The sequence below is a fragment of the Humulus lupulus genome, chromosome 6 (assembly GCF_963169125.1).
Source record: "Humulus lupulus chromosome 6, drHumLupu1.1, whole genome shotgun sequence".
Taxonomy (NCBI): domain Eukaryota; kingdom Viridiplantae; phylum Streptophyta; class Magnoliopsida; order Rosales; family Cannabaceae; genus Humulus; species Humulus lupulus.
This window is the reverse complement of record NC_084798.1, coordinates 181,936,885-181,953,152: the sequence shown is the minus strand read 5'-3', so window position 1 is coordinate 181,953,152 and position 16,268 is coordinate 181,936,885. Positions and strand designations below refer to the sequence as shown.

At 33.5% G+C, this 16,268-nt stretch overlaps 2 protein-coding genes across 3 annotated transcripts; both read left to right on the top strand.

The window, feature by feature from the left end:
- The first annotated feature begins 4,816 nt into the window (after positions 1-4,816).
- LOC133782777 (putative clathrin assembly protein At5g35200) lies at positions 4,817-10,758 on the top strand. 2 transcript variants are annotated; one of them, XM_062222156.1, is made up of 16 exons: positions 4,817-5,052; positions 5,510-5,637; positions 5,731-5,800; positions 5,929-6,026; positions 6,234-6,375; positions 6,471-6,571; positions 6,786-6,869; positions 6,999-7,049; positions 7,171-7,236; positions 7,317-7,382; positions 7,486-7,566; positions 7,673-7,750; positions 8,634-8,801; positions 8,914-8,989; positions 9,654-9,766; positions 9,929-10,758. In XM_062222156.1, the coding sequence occupies exons 2-16, from the start codon at positions 5,539-5,541 to the stop codon at positions 10,292-10,294; spliced, it is 1,659 nt and encodes a 552-aa protein (XP_062078140.1). In that variant the 5' UTR covers positions 4,817-5,052; positions 5,510-5,538; the 3' UTR covers positions 10,295-10,758. The 2 variants fall into 2 exon arrangements, with proteins under 2 accessions (XP_062078140.1, XP_062078139.1); XM_062222155.1 differs by having other exon boundaries at positions 4,818-4,978.
- Positions 10,759-11,470: 712 nt separating this feature from the next.
- On the top strand, positions 11,471-14,793 carry LOC133782778 (uncharacterized). The gene is made up of 3 exons (XM_062222158.1): positions 11,471-12,445; positions 13,502-13,686; positions 14,141-14,793. Exons 1-3 carry the CDS (start codon positions 11,926-11,928, stop codon positions 14,615-14,617), a joined length of 1,182 nt encoding a protein of 393 aa, XP_062078142.1. The 5' UTR covers positions 11,471-11,925; the 3' UTR covers positions 14,618-14,793.
- Positions 14,794-16,268: the final 1,475 nt, after the last annotated feature.

Genomic DNA, 16,268 nt, shown 5'->3' with positions numbered 1-16,268 from the left:
AGATTGGTAGCCAACAACCTTTTACAGTAGTCATCAAGAATGGCGTATTGTTCCTTGACATACCCATCCAACATCTTCCTTGCTTTTGTCTTGGCCCTGTAAAATGTCCAGCTAGACACACGTGAGTACTTGGTCTTTGCAGTTATCTCCCTAAATACATTGTATTCCATACTCGGATTTAGCCTAAATTGCTCCAAAAAGTGCTTTGCAAGCCAAGTTGAGGTCAGCTTTTTATTGTCCAAAACAATGCCACAACTATGCTTGTCAACAAGTGTTTTGACCCTCATTGTTTTGCCATCTATCTTGTTAAATATTGAAGCAAACAACATCCACTCACAGTTTGCACCCTTGCACTTAACTCTAACTCTATTTGAATCATTGGCAATAAATACATATTCTCGATCACCTTCAATAAAGTACTCCCTTATTTCATTCCTTAAAATTGTAACAGTGGCAAATTCCATGCCAAGAACAAATTGGAAGTTTTGCATTTTGGTTTTCGGGTTGAATTCTTTGGAATTTTTACCAGCATCAAACTCATCATCTGACTTCAATTCGTGTAACTCCTCCTCAGAACATATACCATCTGAGTCTCCATCATCAAGATTTTGAGTACAAAAATCTGAAACTGATGGCCACCACTTCCTAGGGTCAGACTGTGTACCCATCTCTATCTCAGCTTCAACATCTTGCTCAAACTCTTCCTCCTCCAATATGAAATCTTCATCACTTTGCTTTCCTTTCCCTTTTCTGTCACGCTGAACTTTGTCTTGGCTCTTCTCAGCTGTATTTTCCCTCACATCAGCTTGAACTTTGTCTTGGCTATCCTCAGATGTATTTTCCCTCACATCAGCTTGCTTTCCTTTCTTATTTCTGTCACTTTGAACCAGGTCTTGGTTCTCCTCAACTGTATCCTCCCTCACATCACCAATATCATCCTCTGAATCTGAAAGCACAACCACCTTTGGTATTCGGTCTTCCATATCACTTTCATCATCCATGTAGTCAAACTCTTCTTCATATTCCTCTTTATCAGGTTCATCAAAGGCAGCATCATGAAATTCCTCAGAATATTGATCAGCATCAAACTCTTCTTGTTCCCCATCAATGGTTGCATCAATAGGGATACCAACAACATCTGTAGGGACATCACAATCATCTGGTAATTCCTCTATAATACATCTTTTCAGAGGAGGTAAAATGTTAGCAGGGACATGTTTAACAGATTCTGAATCTTCCTTCCAATCTAAAGGTAGAACTGTTTCAGGAAAAACAAGAAATATGTCAATCTTTGTAGCCCGATTCCTCTCAATATCCTCTACAATTCTTAGGATCTCCTTATCCCCTACCACCATGAAGCCCATATTAAGCACATTTCTATTGGTTTGTACATAAAACCCACTGGAAGTTTATGTCTTAAGTCCAAGGCCATTCCATCCAATTCCATCCTAGTGAAGTAATCAGTATCCACCCAATCAACATAATCAACTTTACCTCCCTCATATCTTCTATTGTCGAATGGAGTAAACCAGCTTCCCCCATGGTGTATTGCAATAGTAAAGATGTTAGTATGACCACCTATCAATAGAAATAAAAAATGCAATGTCAACACTTCACACACACACAAACCGAAACACAATATAGTTCACACACTTGAAGAGCAACATAGTGTACCACACGATTGAACCATGGACCACAACAACAAAGATTCCTTTCAATAAACAAAGTATATATTTCAATGGACCTCACTCTGTCAATTGTATGCACATGCTTCCCAACAACATTTTTACCCAAATTTAATAATACCACCTACCATAAATCAACAATATTCTCACCCCCAATTTTTTTTTAAATCGACACCCTTCCCCGCCCAAACTGCTCTATATAGAGCATCATTATCATTCTCCCCCAAAAATAACTGCATGAAGACTTTGAGAAATGAAACCCAATCAACAGAAAAGAACTCACCGTAGTCGGGTGGTTGTTCCCCCGGTTGTCGAATGGTCGGCATTGTATTGCAATAGTGTCATCGTCGTCTCCTCCGGTTCCGGTTGTCGTCGTCTCTTCGATCGTGGGGGGAAAGATGATTTTTCTGGGTATGGAGTTTTGAGTTTTTTTTGTTTTAGATTTTGGGTCTCTGTTTTAGATAATCGGTTTTTCTTGTTAAATTAATTAATGAAGGTTAGTTTTTTTTTTTTCAAATTAGAAACCTGAATAATAAATAGAGTTTTGTTTTTAAATTTTAATAATTTAACCCAATCGGGTCGTGACACGTGTATCAAATATACTCCTAATGGCCCAGGGACCAACGTCTGCTCTAAAATCGTAACGGTAGGCATTATTGCCGCCAAATTTTTTACATAAGCATTTAAGTGCAATAAACTGAACTACATAGGCATTATTGCCGCAAATATCCCATTTAAAAAATAAAATATTTATTATTTATGCTACAAATATTAAAAGTTAGGTATTCAAGTGCAACAATTACATAAACTTATATATTTATGCCGCCAATATCCTAATTAAAAAGTTTGATATTTGACTGTTAACGGAAAAAAGTAACGGTTGCAACAAAAAATAAACGTTAGGTATTTATGCCGTAAAAAAATAAGTTAGGTATTTAAGTGCAACTGAAGCCTTAACTTATGTATTTATGCATTCAATATCCCAAAAAAATATATAATACATTTTTATATATTATAAATGTGAGTTTAACGGAAATTGTTCTGTTTCCGTTATATTTAATATTTTTTTTTTAATGTTTTCTAATAATGTTAGTTTCAAAGTTATCTAAATAAGGTAAATAAATTTAAAAAATAAATAAAAAGTAATAAAGGAGCCATAATAATTATTTTATTACATATTTTAAAATTTCATATTAAAGTATATATGTGCTTAAATATATTTTTTCTTTATTTCTTTTATTAATTATTTATTTTGTCATTTAATGTATTTTGCTTATCCAAATATCTATATGTAATAGTGAAACTAGACATAAATATACTGTTGACGCGGTTTTTCGCCAACAATATATTACGTAATTAGTTAGAATAAAGTAGTGCTTAAGGACAAACCGTAAAAAGAATAATGACTCTTAAGGATGCTTAGAATGATATAGTAAGAGCACTCGTTCATTTTTTACGTGGTTCGGAGGCTAAAATCCCCCTAGTCCACGAGTCGATATTATTACTGTATATCTCTCTATATTTTGACAGAGTATTTGCATTACACAGAGAAAAACCCCATCTCTTTCCTATCCCAGGTCTTGGTATTTATAGAACAACCATCACAGGATAGGTATAGGGGTTAGTAAATTCATAGTTTTAATTTAGAATTTTTTTAATATTTTATTATATTCAAATTCATAGGTATTTTTTTCTAAAAAAAAGTTCTAAAAAAATATTTAATTTTAAAACTAGAATACATCATTTTTTTTTTTATATAAAACGCGTGTATATACAAGATTCTTGGTTTAACGATTTTGTTATTTTCTTATAAACTACAGATAATGTTTTACTTTAACTTATTTTGAATGTGTTTTTGTTGTTTTTTTATAATATATATGATATTGTTTATTTATTTAAAATCTACATGACAACTAGAAAAATATAATAAAAATAATTAATACATTTCTAAATAAAAACTAAGCAAATACATTTTAAAAATAAATATTATATTAATATATGTGATATGAATATATTTAAAATAGAAACCTACCATGTTTAAATTTTATACACATATAATTTTATGCCTGTAATATCATTCACTTAATTATAATGATGTATTTCATTAAAACAATTTTTAATGTTTTTCCTTAGACAACTTCCTTTTGTTTTGCTAAAAAATTTAAGATGATTGTTAAAGACTAATTGATAGTATATTTGATTGATAAGTAGTCACATAAAGGCATTATTTTTTGGAGGGTGAATATGAAAGAAGTTTGATAAAATAAAAAATTACATATGGAAATATACTAAATAATCAATTGGGTGGCAAATATAAATACATCGAAAATTTCGATCGAATTTAATTACATTGACATTTGACATGGCAGACCTGTCCCTACATAATCATTTATTGTATTTTAATTACAGTGTCTTTTTTCTTTGAGGGTAGTTTGGCTTGTATTAAACACTATTTTTCGTACATAGAAATAAATAAATAAACCTTAAAAAATATATAAATTATTTATACAAAATTAGGAAGTTATACTTTCCAAATCTAACCAATTCTTTTTTTCTTTTCTTATTATGAAACAGTATTTATTACAAAAGTGATATTTTAAATGTACTTATTAAGCTATAAAAAAATTACTTATTAAGCAAAGTATCCATTGGGGCAATCTTTGGAATCATTCAAAGTGCCTCAAAATTCATATTAAACCTTTTGCTTTGAGCTCAATATTTATATCTTTTTCACCTCCAATTAGACCCTTTTATAATTTAGTTTCATTTATCGGTCATTAACACCCATTTTTAAGGAGCAATCATATATAAACATTTGTATTTGTTATTTTCATATGTATTGAATGGCTAGTAATTTTCGTATATTTCTGTACTGAAACGTGGCAATAGAAGGAAAGCAGATGTAATAAAACTGAAAAGAATGCAACTACAGATGATCACGTCCCAATTTAACAGTAAAGTTGCAGTAGTACAAATTCTTACAAGCCGTATATGTTCTGACAGAGATAAAATAGGAAAGAGAATATTACAAAGTTATTATAATTATAAAATTAAAAATTCTAAACAAAATTTTTATTTAATTAAAAAAATAAATGAATAAATAAATAATTAAATTTGAAAATAAAAATAATTGTCTTAGACGCCGACGACCCAACGAAACCAAACCGAGCTCATTTTCTGGTCGACTTTTCTCTGGTCTCGACCCCCAGCTAACCAGAGCCAGCTTTTACTTTTTTTTTTTCTCTCTCTCTCTCTCCTCTCCTCGCCTCTCTCTCTCTTCGATTTGGGTTCAGGTGAATCGAGCTCTTTGATCTGTATATGCTTCTGCTATTTTGCTTCTGTTATCCTATTCTTTTTTGCGGTTCAGGTGATTAAGATTTGTTTAGTTGTTTAGATCTTAATCTTCGTTTGATTGTCTAGCTAATGTTACTGTTGTTTCGTTTGGTTACTGATTTTCGATTTTTGTTTCCGCTTTATGTCAAAGCCATTCGTTTTTGGTGAAACTTGAACTTTTATTTTTTGGTCCTGACTTGTGGCGTTTCGTTGGTAACTTTTGTGGTGTTTAGGGGATTTGATATGTACATGTATATATATATTTTGGTGATGATTTGAGTCAACTCTTCAGTCTTGATTAGAGCTTTGCTTTTCTTTTTCTTTTTGAACTGTGTTTGGTTAGTGATGAAATGTTATTGATCAGATCTGAATTATCAACTAGGAACATAGAATTCTGTAACTTTTTATTAAATTTTGATTTGAGTTTGAGCTTGTTGTTATTGAAATTTGATTTTGAGTTCAAAATGTTCACAATTTGGTGTTTTTTATAGGATTTTGTTATTGAGGGAGAGAAGGGAGGATGTCAGGCGGTGGTACTCAGAAGAGTTTGAGGAAAGCACTTGGAGCGATTAAGGACACCACTACAGTTTCATTGGCAAAAGTCAATAGTGATTACAAGGTATTAACCTTTTTTTTTTTTTGCAGTACTATGTGTTGCTGTTACAAGCTAAATTATACTGGATTTTCATCTCTGGGTAATAAATTTTGGCAGGAATTGGACATTGCTATAGTCAAAGCCACAAATCATGTTGAGCGCTCTGCAAAGGAAAAGCACATCAGAGGTGGATCTCTCTCTCCCTCTCTCTATCTCATTGAGATGGATTGTTGTTTCTTATGTGTCTTTTAGAGTAAGTAGTTGGTAGATGGGAATCCAAGACCTGATGCAGTTTATTCCTCTTTTGCTTTGCAGCTATTTTCGCTGCCATTTCAGCTACCAGACCCCGAGCTGATGTTGCATACTGTATCCATGCTCTTGCCAGAAGGTTATCAAAAACACATAATTGGGCGGTACGACATTGTGCTGTTATCATTTTGTGTTTGTAATGGGTTATGTGGGTAGGGTTCCTATCTTCATGTTCTCTAAGAAGGTTATCGAGCATTTAAGATCAGTGAAACCTTTTTTGGTTTTGGACACTAGCTTCAATGCTTACCATATTGTTCTGCATGTTTAGAAAAAATGAAAGTTGGTTTAACTATTTGATGTTTGGAATGTAGGTTGCTTTGAAAACTCTAGTTGTTATTCACCGTGCTCTGAGGGAAGTAGACCCTACATTTCATGAAGAGCTAATTAATTATGGCAGAAGCAGAAGTCACATGCTTAACTTAGCTCATTTCAAAGATGATTCTAGCCCAAATGGTATCGATTCTTCCTGAACACCATGTATTTGCTAAAAGAGCTTTTCTATGAGAAAGCCAGAATTCTTACAAAATTACTTTAATATATGGTGCCAGCATGGGATTACTCTGCTTGGGTCCGTACATATGCCTTATTCTTGGAGGAGAGGCTTGAATGCTTTCGTGTTCTGAAATATGATATCGAGACAGATCGTCCAGTAAGAAGACTGGATTTTCCTTTGATGCTTCTCCTTAGACTTAGCTTTATTTCCTTGCATCACATTTTATTAAAAATGATTTTCAACTCAGAACTTATTAAAAAGAATTTTCAACTCATAGGATGCTGTTAGAAGTTAACTAGGTTTCTCTTTCTTGTTTATTATTTTCAAGAAATTAGATTTTGTAGATACTTCATAGTATCTTTTGGTGCAGAGAACCAAGGAGTTGGATACTGTTGAGTTGCTTGAGCAATTGCCTGCTCTCCAACAGCTTCTTTTTCGTGTTCTTGGTTGTCAGGTAAGTTTTATTTTCAGAAGTCAAATAATTGGTGCCAGCACATGCCAATTCACATAAAATAATGACAAAGCTTAAGCTCCTGAATGTAAGTTACTGATTATTATTATCTGCTGTTTCATTTTTCTATAGCCACAAGGAGCAGCAGTCCATAATTTTGTGATTCAGTTAGCACTTTCAATGGTAGGCGACACTTGTAACAGTTCTCTTATCTATGCCTTTTTTTGGCATGTTTCTCCCATGATATATTGTTTGGACATTGTCAATCTATTGTCTTATGGTTTTCTTCTACTGTGATAAATAGGTTGCCTCAGAAAGTGTCAAGATTTATCAAGCTATTAGTGATGGTACAGTAAATTTGGTTGACAAGGTAGGAGACATGGCATTCTCTTTTTAGGATAAGAAGCTTAAATACTAAAAAGCTCACATGTTATAATGTATTTCTGACAGTTTTTTGAGATGGAACGCCACAATGCTGTGAAGGCTCTGGATATATATAGGAAGGCTGGCCAGCAGGTAGTTCTTTGGGAATATTTGTCTAGTGTTGAGTCTTTATCTGACTGTTGGTTCACGAAAAAAGAAGTATCATATCCACATGTATTAATGTATGCAATTTCAGGCGGAGAGACTCTCAGAGTTTTATGAGATATGTAAAAGTCTTGATATTGGACGAGGAGAAAAGTTCATCAAGATTGAGCAGGTTCGTTGTCTGACTTGTGATTTCTTCATGGATGGTATTTCTCTATATAGTCTTTTTAATTCTTTGAAAGCAAGTTTATTGAGCTAGTATTTTCTTGATAATGTAGCCCCCAGCATCATTTTTACAAGCCATGGAAGAGTATGTTGGAGAAGCTCCCCGGTTTTCTACAGTTCGCAAGGATCAGGTGTGACACCAAAGGAGCATACTGCTATTTTTGCCATTGAGTATTATTAAAACTTGCAACAACACATACCCAGATTTTATACAATCATTGAAGGAAATAAAACATACAAGCAAGAAACACTAAAGCATTGTGGGTCTACTAATCAGGAAATGGAAAATAAATATTTACAAATTATGAGCAAAATCTTTCCCATAATTTTTCTTCTTCTATATACTAGGGAATATCTGGGGTGGTAGACTTACCTGTTGCTTGGTTTATCCAGATTCTTCAATAGAAATTTTAATTTTTTAGCGGAGCACTTTAGTTTTGCATTATCACTGACAAATATTACTTTGAAAACTAACTGCAAAGATGCCTTTATCATCTAACCAAGAAACCAGTAGCTATGACTGAGTCCTATTCGAATTAATGAATGCCATTGAAGTGAACTAGATTTAGCTTAATTTTGTATGGATGCTATGCTACTGATGCTTTCCACAAATATCACCACAATAAAGTGTATTTCTAGTATTTAACAACAGTATTAGAAAAGTTAAATCTTTCCATAATTTTATAGTTAGTTTATAGTATTAGCATTTCCCATGGATTTATTCAAATGTGAACCATTAATATCAGTAGAAGTATCATCGATTGTTTTCTATTACATACTGTTACTGTCATACTGACTTTTTGAATTAATTTCTTTCGTGGTACAAAGTACACTAATTGAGACCCTTGAACATTTCTAATAATCTTATTTATGATTTTATGGGTTAGGGAGCTTTTGAAGCGCATTAAGCATTTTGTTCTGTTTTTTTTATCTTCTGTTATGCTTAATGTTCATTTAAGTTTATAATTCAACAATTGAAAAAGCATCCCTTGACTTTTATATTTAACCAAGCAGGATATTGCTGCCCCCAAGGTGTTGGCAATAGAGGACAAGAAGCCAGAGGTAGAGGTGGCACGATCACCATCACCATCACCATCACCATCACCACCTCCACCTCCACCTCCACCTCCATCAGAACCAGAAAAAGTGGAAGCTCCTGTAGCTGAGCCACCAGATCTGCTGGTAAAATCAATTGTTTGTTTGTCACTTCTACTTGTTTTATTCTATATCAAGAACTTTGCAATTTGTTAAAGTCACTTTTAAGGGTGCTTAAATATTTTTTTTTTGTTACTAGGGACTGAATGACCCAGTACCAGATATTAAGGAATTAGATGAGAAAAATGCTATGGCTTTAGCCATTGTACCAGTCAGTAAGTATTCTTAACTATTTCTTTTTTATCTTTCAATATATATATATATATATATATATAGATAGATAGATAGATAGGACAATTCTTCTACAGGGGCTTCACTTTAAGCACTACCGGTAGGACTTTCAGTGTTTCTCGACCCGTGAACAGCTTTCGGTGCGAAATTTTGTTATGACTGTGTATATTGTAGTTGTTTAGAGCATCTAGCAAATTTTCAGAAAATTCCGAATAGTTTACAGTACCGAAAACTAGGTTCAAACATGTTTTTCATACGCATAAAAAAAATTAGTCACGCGTGCAACAACATGTTTGAACCTAATTTTCGGTACAGTAAACTATTCGGAATTTTCTGAAAATTTGCATGATACTTTAAATAGCTACAATATACACGGTCATAAAAAAAATCGCGCCGAAAACTGTTCACGGGTTGTAAACACTGAGAGCCCTACCAGTAGGGCTTAAAGTGAAGCCCCTATAGGAGAATTCTCCTATATATATATCTATACATATTTATTTTCGTTATCTGTGTATAACTTAATGCTCATTTGTTGATAATTTCAGTCCTTTTCTAGTAAACGTGAACTTGCTCTAGTTCACAAAAGGATGTTTTATAATTGTTTTTAATGAATTTTGTAAAACTAAAGACCTTGTGATAATATCGCAGCTGATCAACAACCGTCAACTGCTCCAACTTATGCAAACGGAGCTTCAGGCTGGGAATTGGCACTTGTTACGGCTCCAAGCTCCAATGAAACTGCCACAGCTGCTAGCAAACTGGTACCTATTCGAACATTTCTTTCTGTTGAGTTGTAACTTGTTATAAACACTACGCAATAGGCCCGCATATAAAGAACAGTACTGGATTTCAACTTGTGAGCCTTGCTAAGTTACACTGACGCATTGCTGATGCTGCATTCATATTTTCTTTATTGTATTAAGGCGGGAGGTTTCGACTTGCTTACACTAGACAGTCTTTACGACGATGCAATCAGAAGAAACAACCAGAATGTAAGCTACAACCCTTGGGAACCTGCTCCAGCAGCTGCTCCCATGTTGCAACAGCCAGTACACGATCCATTTTTCGCTTCTAGTGCAGTGGCTGCACCACATAACGTGCAAATGGCCACCATGGCCAACCAGCAGCAGGCTTTCATGCTGCAGCAGCAGCAGCAAATGATGATGATGGGTCCACAACCACAACAATCTGCAAACCCTTTCGGAAATCCTTATGGAGCAGCCACTGTCCATCCCTACGGCACAGGTATGCCTGTTCAAGCTTACAATCCGTATACAGGCCTTATCTAGAGGGTTTCTTCGAGGAACGTTTCGATGGGCAGATTATTCAAAATTGGGATATTGGAAGAGGAGAGATGTGTACCATATCTTGTGTATGTGCAGTTGTTAGGTAGGATCAAGATTCTTTTTAAATAAATAACCATAGAGGGAGGACTAGCAATTATTTTATAGTTACATTTGAGGTTGGTAATGATGTTTTTGAGACTAAACAAATTTTTTTTAGACCAGACCCTGCTTTATTCTTGTTGTTCTTATAAGCAGGGGACCTTATTATTACTTTTCTTCTGTTTTTCTTTAGTTTTCCTCCCTCTTTCTTGGTGTTTTTATTATATTATTATTTTTTATTATAAGGCTTCATATAATTGATAGAAAAATATTTGTACTACGTGATTGTTTTGATACACATTTATGTAATGAGATGTTAAAGTTTGAATTGTCCAGTTTATATATAATACAACTAGTTTTATTAATAAGTTTTCCATTTTGGACAATATTTTGCTTTATTATTTTTCTTAATTATCATTAGTTGTCATTGTCAATTTCAGTCTACATATCAATTTACTTCCAAAGTTTGATTGGAATTATCTTTGGGGTCTTCAATATTGATGTGGAGTTCAATTAAAATTGTTGGTGAACTATCCTTACCAGAACTAAAATATCTCATTAATTTTAAGTTAAAATTAGAGTACTAGTTTACAATAAAGTAGTTTGTTAAGTTACTATTCTAAAAGTTACAACTGTACCAAACTGGAAACTTGATAATGCATAAGATTGCAAACTTTCTAATTAATTAATAAATTAAAAAAAAAGTCATCCATTATTTATTATTTATTAGCAAGATTAAAATAAAAAGTCTTGCCTGACAAAAAATAAAAAGTCTTGCCCGAAGGAGGACATTAAAAGATGATTGTAATGTTTTGTTTGTAAGTGTCTTTTTTCAAATGAATAAAATTAAGTCATTAAAAAATCAATTATATCAATGAGATTAGAACTTTCTAACGGTTTATTATTCCTCTTACAATTTTACATGTAAAGGAAGAATAAACAAATAGATTATGAAGGAGAAATCATTTGATAAAATTAACAAATCCCTATTATTATCATGATAAAAATTAGTTTAATGTAGAACCAAAAAGAATAGTTTAATGGAATCTTTGTTAGTGGGTCTATATGGGAAACATTCAAATTAACTCAAAACAAATAAGAAAAATGTAGAAATTGCTGACGTGGCAGTCACAAATCCGCATTAAATATATTTAGAATAAAAAGGTAGAACAAAATATCACATTCCATAATTAAAAAAAATCACAATCAAAACAACCACAACGACAACACCACCACCGTCAAAAAGCAATGCAAAGAAATAAAAGAAACCCGAACCCAAAGGCATAATTAGAATTAGAAACAATGAAACATTTATTTATTTTTAATTAAATTTTAAAATAAAATCAGATTAGACACAAAACAAAAGTGTTTATAACTCTTCCACATGTTTAGTGATTTTAAAAAAGAAAAAAAAACCCAAATTGATAAATTCCACTCATCATATCTTCCATAAAGTTCTTTGATTTACAAATCCAGAAATAAAAACAAAACAAAAAGTATTGGAAGAAAAAAAAAGGAGCCGAGAAATTAGCCCAATGTCTTGGCTCATCAAAACTCTCCGATCAGACGATCCGCGAGAGACCACGTCACCTCCGTCGGCGGAGAATCCTGCCGGCGTAAAGGAGGACTTGTCGGTGATCGGCCAAAGCATCGGCCGGCAACTCCGCGGTGTGGCGGCCTTTCTTGCTCCTCCTCCTCCTTCTCCTTCACAGCCAACCACCGCTGCCGAGGATTCGCCAGAATCGGAGAATGAGTCACTGGATTTGGCCGGGATACGGAGCGATCTGGCGGAGATCGGCGGGAGCTTCAAGAGTGGCCTTAATCTTCTGTCTAGTAATAGTAACAGAGCGGTCAGTGGGATTTCTAGGTTGGCTTCGACCTTGTTGCAGTTTCAGGATAAAGCAGAATTAGAAGATGATGATGTAGAAGAAGAAGAAGATGATGATGAATATGGTGGTGGTGTGCCTGGGATTACGGACGAAGTTCTTCAGTTCGTGACTGAGATATCGAAGCGACCCGAATGTTGGAACGATTTTCCTCTACAACTCGATCATGGTAATAATACCCATTACTTAATTATGTTATAACACTAACTCAACTTGAAACGCCATTGTTTGTTTTGATTTTTCCATTTATATTAAGTGCAATGCTGGTTGATTTTGGTACCTGTGGAAGTAAAAGCTTTAAAGAATTGTCTTTGACTCTTTGTTCTGTTTTTTGACCCCCCTTTTTTTAATAAATATATATTTTTTGGGCATAGCATTAATTGGGTTACTAGTAGACAGAATGAGGTAACTGAATTTGGGAATTGGGAGCTTAGATGGAAGAAGATAGTTTTGTGGCCTGGTGAAGTGGTATACTAATACTAATGTAATTGTTTTCAGTTCTTTGAGCATTTATTATTATTGTCATTGCTCTACACACACATATGTACTGAGAGAGAGTTTCTAACTTATGATGTGTTGGTTTTATAATTCGTTCTATGAGATTTCTTATCTCTTTTGTGGGTTTGAATCTGTCATTTATATGCATTCAGTTTGAGTTTTATCTCATTCACCGAATCATCTCTTGGTTTTGTTCTTGGTTCTTGCTCACTGACATTTCAGGAGCAAAAACCTATAGCAAATGATAGCATGCAAAGACGAAAAAAAGGAAGAAGGTAATGCATAATCATAAAAGTAATAATTCAAGAGGTGTTTGCTATTGTTTTCTATGAGTTTTTACATGTGAAATCAATGGGAGGAATTATTCATATGGTTTTAATGTCTGAACATAAATATTAAATTTATTGCTTTTCAAAATGATGGACAATTAAGGAGCTTTGCAATTCAAGCAGTAAAATAATGCAAATTTTCTGCATCTGAATCTAACTGCTCTTTGTTATCTTAAAGTTTTCTGTAACAGCTGCTGTGTTGTTTCATTTATCCTCTCCCTTTTTGCCTTAAAAGAAAGTTGGGCTAGAGTTTTAAACACAAGATGATGAAAGATATTCAAACTCGTGTAGCTGACTTTTTCTCGCAGATTTATCTTTTCACAGAAGTAATTGGCACTAATAAGAATGGTATAACAACAGTTTTTAGTTTTTCTTATATTTTTGTCCTTTTGATGCAGAGTTCAGCATGTCTGAAGCACAGAGAGAACATGCCTCAACAATTGAACGATATATTCCTGAATTTGCTACACTTAGGCTAAGGCTTTGCCGCTCGATGAGCCAAGAAATCTTTTGGATGGTCTATTTTATATTGTTGGTTCCCAGACTAAGTGGACATGATTTTGAGCTTCTTTCCACTCCCAAGGTGAGAGATTTTGCTTCATATGTACTTTTTATCAATGTGTAGGTCCTCTGGTAGCTGGTCTATAAATACTTTTGATGCCTTTCAATCTTTTTCATGCCCATTATATGCGTTCATCTCCACATATCAATTGTGTTTGCTCTTTGGGTTTGCAACTTTAGAACTTCATGTCAGACATGTATCCTTTCTTCTTAAATTTTTAAGGCGTTGAGCTTTCCTGCTCTAGGTTTGACCAACAAGTCCAGAGGGCCTTTTATCAGTAAATGTTATGGCTTTCATTTTCTGGCATCCTTTAACAAGTGAAATAAAGAATGTCTTTTTTTTTGTTTTTTGTATAGAACTTATTTACTTGTCACTGGAGGGCATCTGAGTGACAAGTAAATAAATTCTATATGCAGCTTTATGGATTCGTGATTTTGTTTTTCGTTTAGTAAAAAAATGTACTGTTTCTTTGCAGATTGTTGAAGCAAGAGATGTACTGCTGCAGAAGCTTCAAAAGAACAGGGAAGCACAAGCAGAGACCTCTGAGGTTCTGAATGCATCTCAAGATAGTACACAAGTTAGCGAAAAAGAAGGGAAGGATAATCCATCTTCAAAAGTCAATGAAAAGTTTGAAGTTTTGGATAAAGAACAGCCAGAGGACAAGGAAATTGTCCACTCAAGCAATTCAGCAGCAGATACTGCCTCTTTAAAGTTTGAAACTGAAGATGATATCTCATTCAGTGATCTAGAGGATGATGATAGTGAAGTTTCTCGTAGGTTATCAAACAGTAGGCAAGCTCAGCACGTCAGAAGTTCTTCGCCTAATGAATCTAATGATTGGGTTCAGCTAAGTGAAAGTCCAGAGGCTAGAAAAAAGTCCACCCAATCAAGGGAGAAAGATTCAGAAGGTGAGGAGTCAAGTGACTGGCTTAATGTTGATGACTTTGACTAAACGATCTGGTACTTTTATAAATTGCCATATTCTTGTAAAGTGTTTTTTTTTTCTTTTCCTCTGTGCTGCAAAGAATCAGCTTTTACATAAAACTAGTGTTAAATAAATAATTGAATCATGTTTACTTCCAAAATCTTCTACTATTAATGGCATTGATTTAGATACTGTGGCGTTTATGTCGAGGAAACCAACTTAGTATACTTTATTTATAAGTATTGTTTGTTGAAATTCATTTCATCATAGTAGTCTATAGTTGCAAGTTTGTACCATCTCATCTCATCTGCCTTAACCCAACTCTTTGGTATATACCCTGGTATGTGTATGTGTATGTGTGTAAATTGTAGCCTCTGCAACTTTACTCTTGGGAATAAACACTTGTTTAGTCATTAGGAAGAAGAAAGTTCAGGTTGAAATTATGACTAGGGATTCGTATTGCTCAAATTTTGTTAATAGGCACTCGGTGGTGTTAGTGGGTACGAACTACATTACACATTTACATAAACCAAAGTATTGCAATTAGTACAAACAAAAATATCTCTTATTTAACCTAGACAAATCATTTTGAATATTTGAAATTTACAAAATCCTCCTTGTACTTATATGACCTTCAGCTCACGTACCCTCTCCTTTCCTTAATTATTATTTTAGTCTTCTATTTTTCCTCGTTGAATTTATGTTTTATTTTGTTGTTTTCCACAGTTAAAGAATTTAGCTATGCTAAACCAAATAAAGAAAATGTCGTTTTCAGCTGAAGTAAATAAAAGAAGTATTTTTTTTTTAATCTTTATAATATAAAGGCGTGATTAATCTACGTTTCAAAACTTTGTTGGAATATTTTATGCAGACTAGCATAATTGATGAATAACTCATTTTAATTACATAATAGAAAAAATAACTGTTTGTTTTAGAATACTTCACTATGCATGATATTACTCATGAGTAATAATGGAATGAAATGAGCAACGAAAGGCCGATTCGCAGTTTCTCTAACATTGTAGCTAGTGCACTGGGCTAAGATGCATTACCTCATAATTTCAATACACATACTAAGTTGTTTTGGATATATAAATATATTGGGAAATTATTTTTTAGATTTTTTTGTTATGGAAAATGGTTTAAATCGATCATTAAATTTGATTTTGATAAAAAAAGATTTTGAGCTAAAATCATAAATAATTCACCAAACTAACAATTTTGAACAAAATTATTATGTGTTGTTATATTTAATTTTTTTTTAATCAAATACATTTAAAGATCTATTTAAATCATTTTACAAAACATAGAGTCTGAAAAATAATTTGTCAAAATATAAGATCTAAATAAATAATAAGACAAAACACATCGTTCAATGTGACTCTGATTCTATATTGTACAAGAGTGGTGTTTAATGCCTAAACGTGATTTCCACTTAACGGTAGTCGTAGTATAGATCGGGTGGTCGATTCTACAAGGAGGCAAAGAAATAAAGTTAATCAATAAATAAATATTATCCCCAAAATTTGAAAATGATGATGTGGCAATAGAAATGACAAGTGGCAAGGAATGGTTGGGTGACCTGGCTTAGGAGTAACCCGGTGCATCAATGAAGAGTTTGGATTGCTTGAGAAGTGTCGTGACCGACCAGTCATGACCTTGCATCCGACCAGTCATG